This window comes from Montipora foliosa, chromosome 1 (genome assembly GCF_036669935.1).
Source record: "Montipora foliosa isolate CH-2021 chromosome 1, ASM3666993v2, whole genome shotgun sequence".
Taxonomy (NCBI): domain Eukaryota; kingdom Metazoa; phylum Cnidaria; class Anthozoa; order Scleractinia; family Acroporidae; genus Montipora; species Montipora foliosa.
This window is the reverse complement of record NC_090869.1, coordinates 5,762,336-5,777,335: the sequence shown is the minus strand read 5'-3', so window position 1 is coordinate 5,777,335 and position 15,000 is coordinate 5,762,336. Positions and strand designations below refer to the sequence as shown.

At 38.4% G+C, this 15,000-nt stretch overlaps 1 protein-coding gene across 2 annotated transcripts in view; it reads right to left on the bottom strand.

Annotated features, from left to right (window-relative positions):
- LOC138008193 (maestro heat-like repeat-containing protein family member 1) overlaps positions 1-15,000 on the bottom strand; it is a 39,033-nt gene that overhangs the window by 13,893 nt on the left and 10,140 nt on the right. For both annotated transcript variants that reach the window (XM_068855461.1, XM_068855524.1), the window contains 16 exons: positions 12,720-12,812; positions 12,200-12,278; positions 11,362-11,475; positions 10,088-10,161; positions 8,392-8,511; positions 8,082-8,186; positions 7,536-7,680; positions 5,790-5,830; positions 5,438-5,579; positions 5,042-5,100; positions 4,761-4,868; positions 4,027-4,146; positions 2,154-2,276; positions 1,524-1,606; positions 915-981; positions 586-711 (listed from right to left, as the gene is read on the bottom strand). In XM_068855461.1, coding sequence (XP_068711562.1) covers positions 586-711; positions 915-981; positions 1,524-1,606; positions 2,154-2,276; positions 4,027-4,146; positions 4,761-4,868; positions 5,042-5,100; positions 5,438-5,579; positions 5,790-5,830; positions 7,536-7,680; positions 8,082-8,186; positions 8,392-8,511; positions 10,088-10,161; positions 11,362-11,475; positions 12,200-12,278; positions 12,720-12,812 — 1,599 coding nt within the window. The remainder of the gene's footprint in view (positions 1-585; positions 712-914; positions 982-1,523; positions 1,607-2,153; positions 2,277-4,026; positions 4,147-4,760; positions 4,869-5,041; positions 5,101-5,437; positions 5,580-5,789; positions 5,831-7,535; positions 7,681-8,081; positions 8,187-8,391; positions 8,512-10,087; positions 10,162-11,361; positions 11,476-12,199; positions 12,279-12,719; positions 12,813-15,000) is intronic.

The following is a 15,000-nucleotide window of genomic DNA, read 5'->3' as shown; positions in this document are numbered from 1 at the left end:
GATGAAAATTTAAAAATGTCATCCAGGCTCGGGTTGAGTTGCTCGAAGCATGGTTAGCGCTAACCAGCGTTAAATACCATGGAAACCTATAGATTTTGCACTAGCCAGGCTTCGAGCAACCAGCCCCAGATACGATGCAAGAACAAAAGAACAGGGTTCAGGTTCACGGAAATCATTTAATTTCCCTCTTTCTTTTGGCTTTAAGAAAGTTGTCTCGTCTATGGACGAACTTGAAGTAGTTCAGTTGCCCGCCTATTCCAAATAGTATTCCAGGGTGATTCAGACTAACTTACTACTAAGGGAAATTGCTCACTACTTCCGCATGCGAAAAGCTTCAAACACAGACCTCATTACAAATCGTCTCGTGTAAATTAGACGTACCACACCTTTACGACAGAAATTCACGAGTCGTGCGCGAGTGAACGATCAAAAGTCACGACGGACTGCTAATGGCATGAGGTAGTCTAAGGCAAAAACCGCACCGTCTAAAACCCTTAATAGTATACTTTGAACTCCATTGCGATCTATCATGGAATACTAGATCTGCTTAAGTTTTGCAGCGTTACTGTACTCCACCCATCTCACCAGCATGTGATTGACAAGTTCCTGTCGCTTCGTAAATACGAACTCGGGTTGCTGCAATCGACTGGGTTCCAGTGCTTTGCCTATCAGCTCAGTGACACGGATGAGGTTCTGCTTGACACTGGTATCCTCAAAAAAAAGATTCAATTCAATGATAAACCGATGGACTTATCCGCTAACTGCCCAATCAGTTGACCGGAATACTGAGCGAACGTACGAAACGAATCATTCGGAACCACCGAGCAAATGAATAGTGTAACGAACCAATAAACCAAAGGGTAAGTAATACACTGACATTGAAGGCGGTAGCTACTTAAAATTAAGAGATTTACCTTGACATTTCCATAATGACGACTGATGGCCCGAAAGATGTTGGTCTCAAGTCTGGACGTAACCAACCTTTACACAAAGAATAACATCAAAATGGGGCATGTAATATGAACTACTCAAAGATGACCCAACCAGGCCTCGGTTGTTCAAAAGGTGGATAACGCTATCCACCGGATAAATCACTATCCAGCGGATAAACACTAGACTAAGTAAAACCAATTGAGTTAAGCAGGGGATAGTGATTTATCCAGCGGATAGCGCTAACTACCCTTCGAACAACTGGGGCCAGGTGGTTAGCCAGTGTCATTTCATATTCAGATGAAACAGCACTGACAGTTCCTTTGGCCTATTCCTTTATAAAATGGTAGTCTGGTGTTCGTTTTAAAAAAAATCAATATTCTTATGTAACACCAAGAGGTAAAGACGTAACGAAACAAAAAGGCAAGAGAGCTCCGTTGTTCTTCATACAAATAGGTTACCATTATTGTTGAAAGCGATATATGAAGGGAAGCACTTTCAACCTCCAACAATTTAAATGCTTTTTTTGTCCTTTTACCCTCGTTAAATCAAAGCAGAATGAATGTAAACGTACACTATCTCGATGCACTTACCCTGGTGGGGCGTACAAGACTGCGTAACCATAACACAAAATCACTGTGCTTTTAATCCTTTCCGTATCAGAATCAGATTTGTCCTTCAAATGAAACACGACAGAGTAAAAAATAACGTATTGTTGATTGATCCGAAACAACAGCCGCAATCACAATTATCAAGATAAAATTGAAAAGAGCCCCTCCCCAATAAAAGTCTTCAAAAGTGCCTTATTAAGGATTTTTTATGCGGGAAAGGGGGGAGGGGAAAGAGTGAGACTCATCTTTCCTGTGGACCAAAGATCCCACCAGGATTAAATAAAGCAGCCTTCTAAAGTTAACTTAACCTTAACGATACACCTTATTCCAAAATGGCCGCCATTTTAGTTTGCAAATTGGCCCTTTTGGCCTCGTTCCAAGGTTAAATATTCTTTTGAATTTTACGTTTGAAAGCGACGCCAAAAGGGCCATTTGAAAGGAAACAATTGAAAATAATACTAAGATGGCTGCCATTTTGGAATAAGGTGTATTCGAGTTAAGAGGGTCTTCATTATGAAATAAATATAAAATTTCCAAGGCCTATAAACTGTTTCAGAACCTCGGTCATGCATAATTATTTTTAACTAAAACCAGAAGTGCGGGTCGGATCACCTTCATAAAGCTTAAGATTCCGGAAGACTTTTTGGTCATCTCATTCTTGGATACTTGTTCCAACTTCAGCAACACTTGATCAAGGTTTGTCCCCGCAGAAAACCCGATACCAATGGCACAGCCCTTCAAAGAAAGTAAAAATATCAACAAAGCTGCTTACTTAAAATGTCGATGCATACTACTTATTGAATTCGAACTCTTAAGGAGACGATCGTTACCGTAAAAAGAGCTGAAAAACTAAGGTACGTTTGCAGCGGTAACGCCTTTACACTATAATGCACCTTGAAAATAAAGATAATGAAAGCACCTCTAGAGGCAATATTGGGAACTTTTTAAGGACAATACTCTGAACACAAGATTCAGTATGCACCTGTAAAACTTTTCAGACCTTTAAAGTGACACATTATTTCCTAACCAAACCAAATAAGTTTCAATGGTCTCCTTATCAAAGTTACAAAGCTTAACATCAAGACGGTACATCCCTGGCTAAAATATTGATATACACGGGGTGTTTCAAAAGTTCGTTCCGATTGAAATTTCCATTTTGTGTCAAGACTTTAATGTATCTTTAGGAAAATTGAAACTGATTCAGTTAATAAATTTATCTAAATAATTGTTCGAAGCAATTTCAATCCAACATTTGAATAAATGGCAATACTTTTGAATTTTCGCGCCCAATGTCCAAGGGCGCGTGCTATGTCCCGCAATATTTTTCCCGCACATTGTCTGTTTTCGTATTTATTGCCCTTTTTTTTTTTAATTTCTCTGCTCCTTCACGGAAATCACAGTCACTCTCAGGCAGTCACTGTTTGTGCTAGAGCTCAGGCAGCTATTTTACGGTCATCTGGCCATTCAGTCAAAGAAAAAGACCCAACGATGGGTCAGGAACAAGTGATCATACAGTAAGTCCTTCGAGGAATTCAACAAGAAAGATTGCTCAAAATTTTCAACATCACAATATCAAAGTTTCCAGCACAACGGTTTGGAGATTGACCAACAAAGGGTGGAAAGCTTTCAAGCGAAAGAAGATACCGTGAGAGGCAAAGAAGGCCTCGTTTGAAATTTGCCAGGATATATTCCAAGCTCACGGCAGAGGATTGGGAGAACTTCTTATTTACAGATGAGTGTCGTAAGTATCTAGCTCATTACCCGAATCCAGAAAACCATATCGTATGGGGATCTCAGGAGTGCGACGTTACTGGGGCATACCAGGTGAAACAAAGTGCGAAGGTGATGGTATGGGGAGGTATGGGGAGGTATGACGGGTCGTGGTCTGACGAAGTTACACAGCTTACCCAGTGGCCAGACCTCAACCTCCAAGTACTGAGTCAAAGAAATTGTACAAAATAGAAGTGAAACCGTTAACCTCAAGGCGGCACGTTACAGACGGACCGACGAAAAGACGGAGCGCCGGCGCACGCTTCAAAGGCCGATCAGACATAGTGTCAGTAGAATTTGCCAAACCTTTATACCCATGGACGCCTTGCCGGCAAACTCACCTAATCTGAACATCATTGACGAGACAACGTACAAAGATCCAGCCCGTGAAACACTAAACGTCCTGAGAAGGCGACTACGGTTCGGGCGAAAAAATGCCAACTCTCCACACGCTTCAGGAGCTCGCGCGTAATTCTGCACCGCCGCTTAGAAAATATCGTCAAAAATAAAGGAGGCCATTCTGGTTACTAATATTTAAGATATGCGATGTAAATCAATAAAGAATAACATACTTACTTTTCGAAGAAGTAGTTACAATAATTACTGAAATATAAGCAAACAAAATATCGGAACGAACTTTTGAAACACCCTGTACACATTCGCGCTCTCAAAGTCAGTGCAGTCCAGAAGAGTGGCCAATAAACAGTTCACTCACTTCTCTTTCCAACTGACTTGTGTGTTTAACCGAACTGAACATAACGTTGAGGTGACTTTGTACAAACTCCTTGTTACTGACTTTACTAAGAACCACGCCAATGCACTTGAACAGAAAGTTCTATATGAAGAAATGACACACAAAAACCGTCAAGGTCAATGCCTGTAGTTGATGTGTTGGCTGATGTTTGGGTTCTGTTTGCCAATCGAAATGGCCCCAAAATGAGGTGACACATTGACCGTGTTAGCCTTTGATACGGAGTATGTGCTGTTTCCATTAAAAAAAAAAAAAATGAAAATAACGGGTTTAAAATTTCGGGAATCTAAGTTCTCAGTGTCTCTGGTTGAAAAGACTAGACATTCGTATAAGTTTCGCTCAGATCAGGGAGGCTCACATGATCTTGAAGCGAGCATGAAACAATAGGAACAACCTGTTTGACCAGCGGAAAGCGGTATTTTCACCCAACAAGTTAAAACGGATTACCTACAAATGTGGTGTTTCCAAATATTGTGGTCGGACTGAACCGAAATGGATCGTTCCATTTGACTTCAAAGTGAAAAGCGCCCTTTAAGTGTGGAGTTTCCAGCACTTCTCAACCGATTCGAAGCGAACTTGAAATAAAAAAAAAACAATTGAGCTTTCTATGCGCGTCGGCGCGGCTGCATTATAACGAATGCTACTTCGGTTTTGATTTTGCGACACTGAAATAACAACCGTTCAAATATGCGTCATACCTTTTCCTCTGGGAAGCTCGTGTAAAGTGGCATCTGAGCCGCCATTTCTGCTGCTAGGGCGCAAGTCCACCCCTCCGAATCCACCTCATCAACACTTTTGGAAACAAACTACGTGAAAACGGAACATTTTAAAAACCCTGCAGTTCGATAGCAGAAGGAGGTAATTGGAATTGGAATGCACACAATTTGCTCGATTTATAAAAAAAGGAAACAATAGCATTAGTGCGTACTACTGACTGAGTCACTGCTTGCATATGTTTGTACAAATGAACAGTTTTTACCTTCAATACCAAGTCTTCCCAAGTCTTCTGCTTCCAATTACCCTTATTCTCAGAATTTTCTAAACAAAACAAAGGATGGCGTACGTCAAGCCAAGGTCCGTTGGCTCGAACCCTGGTTCAGAGGGTAAATGCTCGGAGATACTGCCTACATCAAGTTACTCTAAAATTCGAGGGAAATTAAAGATCTGATGATGATGATGATGATGATGATGAGACAATGATCAGCAGCTTCTTGTTGCCGCAAAGAAGTTTCATAACATGGACTCAACACATGCGCTAAATCTAAAACTTTAGCAAGTACAAGTGGACAAATGGAGTGAAATGAAAAAATATATATTTTCCGGTACTTGCAGAAAGTCCTTAGATGATTCAAAAATAGATTTCTTTTCCCCCTACCCTCCAAATACAGTGTAAGCTTTGGAATTACTGTATCCCACATTCCAACCAAGCTTGGCTCAAGAATTGGCGAGAGAGCTTTCAGGAGCTTTAGAACATGAAGTCCTCGACAACCACCAGGTAATGGATGACCAGACATCACCTGTGAATAAGTAGTAAGATCGTAATTGGAAAAAAAATTAAGATTAATAGTGATTTATGAACAAAATGTTTTCAAATCATGGTCGGTCTGCGGTTAGAAGTTCATTAATCAAACGATTGTCCTTCTGGTAATTGGAATATGTACAAGATTCAATTCAAGATCAAAAGGAAATAACATTGCATTGTCAACACTTTACAACAATTCACCCACCAAAAGACGTGAAATGATAGCAACTTGTCTGGGAATATTAGCTGAGGAAAAAAAAAATTAAAAGAATCATGTAGAACACTTTCAAAACTGTAGTTTGGTTATTCAAAGCATAAGCTATACATTTAGGTAGGTTTTCTTGGAAAGATTGCTGTTATGTAACAGATAAGCCGTTCACTTTAACCATGTCAAATAAAGTTCCGTTTTCAACTCTTTCACCTCTGAAGTGCTCCCCCCCCCCACCCCCCTCCCATTGACAAGCAAGATTATCTGGCGTTAGACACAGTAAAATCTCTAAGTACATGTATCAGTATTCAGAGGGAAAGGGTTAAAATGCCTAAGAAAGTGCATTCAACGTATGAAGCCTTAACCAGAAGCTCATCACCTTTAAAGTGTCTGCTTCAGAGCTGGCGTTTTTTTTTAGTTTAAAAATTTCCTTATTTGGATGTAACGTAGCTCGTGCATTTTCCCGCGCGTTTAAAAATTTCCTTATTTGGATGTAACGTACCTTGTGCATTTTCCCGCGCGTTCAGCTTCGATCTAATTTTTGTCCATATTTGGGCATAAAATTAGTGTCCTAAAATCTCCAGCCTTAGGTTGTTTCAAGGAAAAGAGTTGCTAGTTACATGTGCTTCTGGGTTTAACCCATTGACTCCGAGAAGTGAGACTTCTAGTGAGACAACTTTGGTATTTTCTAAAGAAACTGTGGTGCTGAGTCGGTGGGAGAGTGAAACAGGAAATTTTGGTTTTATCAAACGTGTTGAGAAAGGTCGAATTACCACCGTGAACGATTTGGAAAGCTGACGTTTCGAGCGTTAGCCCTTCGTCAGGAATTAAAATGGCGCGCAAATGGTTTTGATGCATCTGTGTCGTTTTTTTCTACATCTCCGAGTAGGTGTTCGCGAAAGCGGTCCGTCAATCTACTCCCTGTTTCGCCTATGTAGATCTTCGTACATAGTGCACATGCAGGTTATGCAAAAGATGACATTTGCGGAGATCCATGTAAAGTGGTCAGTGATTTTAACGGATCGATTCGGTTCCGAGATCTTAACCATGTTAGAAATATAAGGACAACTTTTGCATCGTGTGCGTGTGCGTGTAATTTTAATCTTCCTAATCACTCCCACCGCAACATGACAATTTGCGGCCTATCCTTACATCACGGAACAAAGAATTAGCTGCAAGAATCTGGAACAAAAATTCATCTTTCAGCTAGGTACACTCCATCCTCACGGAATCAATGAACGTCTCTCATGCCATTAATTTATTCACAATTTCATGTTACCAGATTTCCACCAATAGACCAATTCGGCTAACTCAATGTTGTACCCAATTCAAATCTTTTGGGAATAAAACGTTTCGTTCCAAGTATTTCCATATCATTAAAATTAATGTGAATGCTTCATTGTCATGCAAATTCCACGCACAAAAAATCTTAACCCCGAGAGATTTGAATTGGGTACAAAATTGAGTTAGCCGAATTGGTCTATGGCAAAGCTCCTCCACACCTGCATAAAAACCAACAACACCCCCAATTCCTCTATTCGCTCTGACGAAGGGCTAACGCTCGAAACGTCAGCTTTCCAAATCGTTCACGGTGGCAATTCGACCTTTATCAACACGTTTGATAAAACCAAATTTTCTAGTGAGACAAATTGTTTTACCCATTAATGGAGAGCGGTTTAGGAGTCAATGGATTAATGACAGCTTTGAATGACATGAGCATTTTCTTTTTAGGTGAATCCTTACTTTTTTCTTCAAAATCAATAGTGAAATCCTCAGCCTGCTCTTCTCGCTTTTTTGTTGCTAGGTGACAAATACAGCGACACAGAGGATTCATGGCAGAGGTGAAGGGTTCAGGAACAAGGCATTCCAAAAGGTATGGCCACAAGACCTGCAAAATGCAAAAAATATATAATTCCTTTAAACTATTGAGGGTGAAAGTTACTTGATTTTACTCCGCCAAACACCAGACGATTTTACTTGTCAATGGGGATAGTTTAGGAGTAAATGGGTTAACAACCCCTACATCCACTCTGCGTCCTCTTTAAAATACATTTTTTGAAATTAAACGAAAAAGAAAACTTGGTGGCAACCTGTTACAAGACTGTGCATAGAGGTTTTATTGTCACAGATGAACACCTCATCAAAGTGAAAAGAAGTTGCAGGTTTCTGAGTGCAGGCCTTAACACCACAAGATGTGAAATCACTAAACTAGTCGACATTCTAAATAAAAGTTGCACAGACTTGCTGAAAAACTAATAACAAAAATAATATTTTGTTATATTTACTCACAGGTTCCATAACATCAACAGTGGTCGTCAAAAGGTAAAGGATGTTTTCACACATTCTCTGAAGTGCTTGAGGAGAAACATCTGCATCAACGGGTCTTCTTGTTTTCTGAAAATGTACACAGTAGAATAAAAGATGGTCAAAGAATGTTATTGTTTACAAAACAATAACATGCTGTTGTTGTTGTTTGCTGCTTACTTGCTTCGCTTGTTCTCCAGCAAAAACAGCAGGAACTTTGATAAGAGCTAGTTTAAGTTGATGAGGTCCAGTAGACATTAAAAACAAAAGTGCATTGCTGTCCACAGATCCGTACCTCTTCATCGCTGATAGCACACTGTCTGACAATAAACTCCACAAGTTTGTGGCCACCTTCAAGCTCCAAGTAGCGATGATGGGCCATTGCTGTTATACACTGAGCAAACATGTGCCTCACCTGCCAAAAGAAATTAATGAGCAATAATATTATTACAAACTACTAAGCCTTTCAACAGACTTAACTATTAGAGGGTAACGTGAAGTGCTAGCTTTTTACCCATATGAGCCATGTGAGCAGTAGCCCGTTTCAGTTGATCTCAATCTGACTCCAAGGTTTCTTTTTCGGGTCCTCATGTCCTCCACGCGGACATTTACATAATCATGTAAAAGGACATAAACAACAATCCTCCGCCATTGCCAAACATTATAAGAACATGCACGGGACAATACCCTAGGGCCTGCTAAAGCATTTCGAAATTCTTAAGAAATGCAGACAAAAAATTTGACTGCTTAGTGTACGAAATGATTTTTATAAGAGCGTTAAAGCCAAATCTCAACATGCAATCAGACTCCATTCGTGCAAAAGTATTTTTATTATCTTTTTATAACCTTTGCACCCTCTTATGTTAATTCTTCGTGCCAAAAACCGCTTTAAATGTTGCAATTTGCATGATCTCTTTTTTATATTTTCCTTGATAATGGGAGTCATGAATACTTGGAAACATCGGTTTGTACAGTTTTATTATTATTATTCTGGGATGTCACTAGGATTTTTCAATCTGGGTCCTGGGACCCACATGTTCGGCCAAATTGGGGTCCCAAGCATTTTTTGGGGGTCCAAAAATCCTGGTGACCCTCAGCGAGAAAAAGAGTATGTTTTAAATTATGAGAAAAAGAGAATAACCAACTTGGAATTAATATTGACGCATATGCATAGGACCAGCCGACAAAGGCTTTTTCTAGAGCTGTTATATTCATTCCTGGACAAGAACTCTGTCTGTTAATGAAAGAGCACCCTTTCCAAGGGTTTACGCATCACTGGTTTCCTTCCTGAACAGTGACGTCTTTTGCTATATATTTGCATTCAGTGACTTGCAGAGTACATTCCTCTGAAGAAGACCGCAGAAGGCGGTCGAAAATTTAGTTTTAACCTTTATAGCTGTTTTAAACCCCATTTCTTAGAATGATCACAGATCGCTCCAACAGTTTTACAAACAACAGAATATACTGACAAATCAAAGAAAGTTGTGTGAGTTATTTAAGTCAGTGCCTTGCGTCCTGGGACGCATTAAAATTTCGATCATGCATTTTTTGGATTTTATTTGCGTAAAAATGCACGATTTCTGCGTTATCGCGATCCCTGTTATTATTATTATTATTATTATTATTATTATTATTATTGTGTGCTTTTCTGGACATATCTGTATGAGGGAAAGGTTAAAGGGTTTTTCGTTTGGATTAAGATGTTGTTCACTCTTCAATGAGTTTCAAACACAAACTTTTTGCAAAACAAAAAAGGACCTAGTCCCGTAGCAGTCTGTCCTATTTGGAAAACCATTGTTGGCAGAGTATATGGTTACGGATTTTCATTTATTTATCTATCACAAGCTACTCAACAATGCCAGGGTTAATAATGACATGTGATGTTGCAAGACTGCAAAGAAATGTGATGCAACTGCCAACCTGGAAACAACCTGCAGGCCACAATAAAATTACAGTAATGTGAAATGAATAGTTTATTTTATCATAGTTACCTTCAAGTTATGATCATTAAAAAGAATCTGAACCCCTGTGATGATCATCTCTTCCTTGTTCTCTAAAAATGATCCTGTGACAAAAAAACAAACCTAACCCAAAAGCTTCACCCTGTACATTTAAATTTTGTCACTTACGCTGAGATAAAATATCAATAATTTGAATCTTGTGTGACAAAGGATACTTATCCTCTAAACCAGACGTACATGACCTTGAAGCATGTAACTTGCAACTCTTTTCCCTGTTGTCTAATAATATTTACATAGAAAGGTGTAATGGGTACTCATTACGGGTTGGAGACTGTTTATCAGTACCAAGATTCGAAACTAGATTTATGAAGGATTCACTGGCTTACAGAGGCACTGTTCTATGTAACACAATCTGTCTCAATGAGAACGGAATTTCGCATCTGAGCAACAAAGACCGCAATCTAATACGAACAAAAGATTATTTTAAGGATTTTAAATTTGACCCTACCTCCACCTCGACTACGCGGCATAGAAATGCTGATTTCATGGACAATTGACAATCTATTAGTTGAAACTTTCGTAATTTATTAGTCGACAACCTTGTAAATATTTTAGCATCATTTATTTATTGTTATGGTATTATATCTTACAAAATTATGATTTATTTTAGTTTTTAATTATTTATACACGACCCCACAAGCTTGTAGCTTTAATTTTTATCGTGTTTAAATAAAGGTTAAAAAAAAAAAAAAAAAAAAAACAAAGCTGGGGGTTTTAGGACACCAACTTTATGCAAAATATGGACAAAAAATTAGATCGAAGCTGCATGCATGGGAAAATGCACGAGCTACGTTACATCCAAATAAGGAAACATTTAAACTAAAAAAACGCCAGTTCTGAAGCAGAGTTAAACGCTTTCAAGGTCATGAACTTTTGTCTAAATGTATTAGCACAATGAATAGTAAGATTTTGTACATCCAGCAACCAATCACCGAACTTTTGCGAGCTTAGTCTTGCATCACAGGAAAATTGTCTCATTCTTTAGTATTGACTAATATTGGTCTTCAGTTTTTTTTTTCAAACTGATCTACACTAACACTATCTTAATTTACAATAAATCATTTTTCTTACATCTTGCATACCTTCAAAAAGGCTAAAGTACTTAAAGCAAGAATTTATGACAAGATTTTCAGATCCAAATACTGAGTCCCTCGTCCTCTTGAAAGGCTGATCTAAGTTACATTAATACATGTATGCCCACCTTGAATATCACTTACGATAATGTTAAGTCAGACAAAACCTACCAGAAGAGTTGATCAAGTGTTTAATAGCTGAGAGGGATGCAATACGCGCCTTTTCATTGCCTGCTTCCAGCTTTTGAAGCAAGAAGGCAATGACACGGTCTGAAAAGGCAGGAGCTAAAACATAAACAAAACAGTATTTATTGAACATACACTGTAATGCACAAATTGGATGAATTATTGTAAGCAAAGACAAAATTTTTTTTATTCAACTCATTAAATAATAATTCATGAAAGAAAATCAAAAAAGAAAATTATGTTTTATGAATTAATGGTTGTAGATCTGCTACAAACTTTTCAATTGAATTTCTTCACTTAGATGCATTGTTCTATGAACTACAACGATCATACACTGCCCGTGCACAAGTGGCTCGGCTGGTTGAGCATCAGGCTGCCATCGGGGAGGTTGTGAGTTCGTCTCACGCCAGACCAACACTTAGGTTCTTAAAAGTGCTGCCTACATGTACACCCACAAATGGTTAGACTTTCAAGTCTCTCGGATAAGGACTATATAAACCATTGGCCCTATCTCACAAATTAAATATCTTCCATGTTCCTAAGTTCCCTGTGGGACGGTAAAGAACCCACACACTAATCAAGAAGGGGATGCAGTTAACATGCACTCAAACAAACAAATAACAAACAAACAATTGAAAATCATATAATATATGGGTAAGGTAGGTTACATTATTCCCATAAGTGATTTGGCAAATCTACAAGTCCTCCACTTTGCCTCAAATTTGTAAATTATGTGATACAACACTGATGCCCATGTCACAAGTACTAATGTTACATAGAAATATCATTCTACACATAAATTATTGTAAACAGTGTTACTTACTCAGCACCGAAAAGCAGCGCAAAACTTCATTATGATTCTTTACAGAAACTGGATTTGAATAATCTGGTAAATTACATGCCTGGCAACAAACAGAGATACAAGCACATAAAAAGTCTTTATTATATGGCTAGTGTTTCTGGTCAATGTAACATGCACTCTGATTGGCTAAGAGCAGCTAAGCACTAGCGCATTATTCTCCTGTAATGCCCATGGGTTGATTAATGTATGGATTATGCAAATTAGTTTGTTCTTCTTTTATAGTTCTGTTAGCCATATACATTGTAATAAACAACTTAATAGCCTTTCAAGACCGTTCGGTCGTTACAGCAAAATCTCAAACCTCGGCCTAGCTGTATTGTGGCAAGGCCTCAGTTTGAGATTTTGCCGTATTAAGTAGTTAAAAACAGGAAGGAAATGTTTCATCAAAATTCACAACTTCAACAATAATCAAAGTTATACAATACAGGGAGCTGTCCTTTGTTTGCTGAGATATTTCATTATTATTATTTTAATCTCTTACCATAGTGTGTAGTCCTCCAAGTAAGTTGTCAATTAAAGGCACTAATATTGCACCATCATCCTTACAAGAGGCCTCCAACACCAAACACAGACCCTGGATTGAGGGAGAAAATTATTTAAGGTTATTTCAAAGCTTTGTGGGTGAACTCCAGAAAAAACGTCATACACAAGATGTTTTCAAGGAAACTCCCACAAGGTATATGTTGCAGGTCATTTTGTTCCTTAGGTTAATTTGCAACCAAATTAGGTTATTTTGTTTCAACTTAGGTCATTTTATTTTAAACTAGGTTGAAATTGATAGTAGGAAATATGAGCAAAAACCCATCAATTATAAGTAAGTACATGTAATATATTGGTTAGTAACTTGGTCCTAGAGGAAAGGGGATGAACTTAGTGCAGCTTAGATTTTCATGAGTATTTTATAAAACCCCAATGGTTGTTAAGTCTAGGCACTGATTTTAAATGGTTAGAATTAAGATTGAGGTTAGGCATACAATGTATGATAACCGATTGTACTTTTCTTTCTCAGAGCTTTTTGGGACATTGTTCATTGAAGAATCTCCTTAGGATGGCAGAGGGCAACAATATTGAATTATTGTCCAAGGAATAGAAGAACTGAAACACATACATGATGTATTGTAGATTTTTAATTTGCTTAGTTATTTCCTCTATCTTTTGCTTACTTTGAATTCGTATTAATCAAAGGCAAGTAAAAACAAAACTTTGAAAAGTCAGGAAAAGGATTTAATAATCTATTGATTAGAAGCCATTTTGTGGGCTCTTGTACATGTAAGTGTTTAGAATTATGAAATAAAATATTTGTTACTTTTTTTCAATTTTGCTGAGTCTGCTTGTCGTGATAAATAAAAATTTTGTGATTACTTTGGGACAGCCCCCTTCAAGTTCTCCAATTTGAGCAAGTAGCACATTAGGATGAAGGGGCGTTTCCTTTTCCATGTTATTAATTTTCAGCGCCACGTAATCCTGAAGTTCGAACTTCTTCTTTTTCTTCTTCCCTTTCTGGTGCATGATAAATGCAAAAGACAGACTGCTGGCTGCCTGCAAATAGCGCTGACAAGCAGTATTTAAGTTAAACACCCATTTCAAACAGTGCTGATAAACAGTATTTAAGTCTCAGGACCCATTTTTGAGTGGTTAGCTTTCAATAACTGTGATTCAGGGTTAGTCTGTAGTCCACGGTCTGCATTTGGCAAGTGTCAGACACCGCTCTCCTTTATTAAATGTCAAGCTCATCCTGCCACTTCTTCAAATTATTCACCATTTTCCTGCTCTGCATGTGATGTAGCTGTGACTTGTCCAATCATTTGTGGCTTTTTAATTTCTTTTCTCCGAGAGATTCCAAAAACCACTTCATGCAGTATTTTGCGAATTGTTCTGTGAATGGTTATGTGTTTTTTTACAAGCGGTTTCTCCAAGATGATGACACCAGTGGTTCGGAGACGAGTTCTTTTCTTTGATTAAACTGTAAAGGTTATCTTTTGTTGTTCTATTTGCCTGTGCCACCACCTTTTTTTCACTGTGGGAACGCTGTGTTTGCGGCAAAAATCGGTTTGTTATATCATGACTAGAAATGATGCCTTGTTCCTGGACCAGGTGTATTTTGCATAGCGACGTAAAAAACGTAATTCGCACAATATTTGACTATTTGCACTTTAGAATCAAGAGTCTACCTCTTTCAAACAATTTTTGCTGTCGTTGCACTGGAGACTCTGAGTGTTTTTCATTCTACTTCAGATAAATTTAGCCTATGGACCCTTTAACTTCTTCACAAAGTTCCATCTGCGGCCTTTTAACTGTGTATAAACTGAAATTTTTCTAAGTCTCACTATATGTCATTTACGCATGCGCGAAATGGTAGTTATCGTGAAGGCTTGGAAATAGCTTAAACTCATTGGTAGAAAAAAACATCTAGACGCTTTCAGTTGCTGCTTCGATGGCTTAGCGGATAATACAGAGGAGAAGTAAACTCAGATGTCCTATGGTGCGAGGGTTCGAATCCTTAGAGCGGCATGGAATGTTGTGAAAGTTCAAGGTAAGTGGCACAGTCCGTTGGTAGTAAGCAAGGACAGGTAAGGGGGAAGGAGAGGGAGAGACGGTAAGTGGACGAAGAACGCAACGCAAGACAAAGGTGTTTTCTTTTTTATTCCCCCTAAAAATCCAGGCCCCATTTTTTTTTAAATTACATCCCCCAAAAAAAGGGAAACCCTTTTTTAGACAGTTCATAATAACCTAGGTTGAAACAAAATGACCTAGGTTGAAAC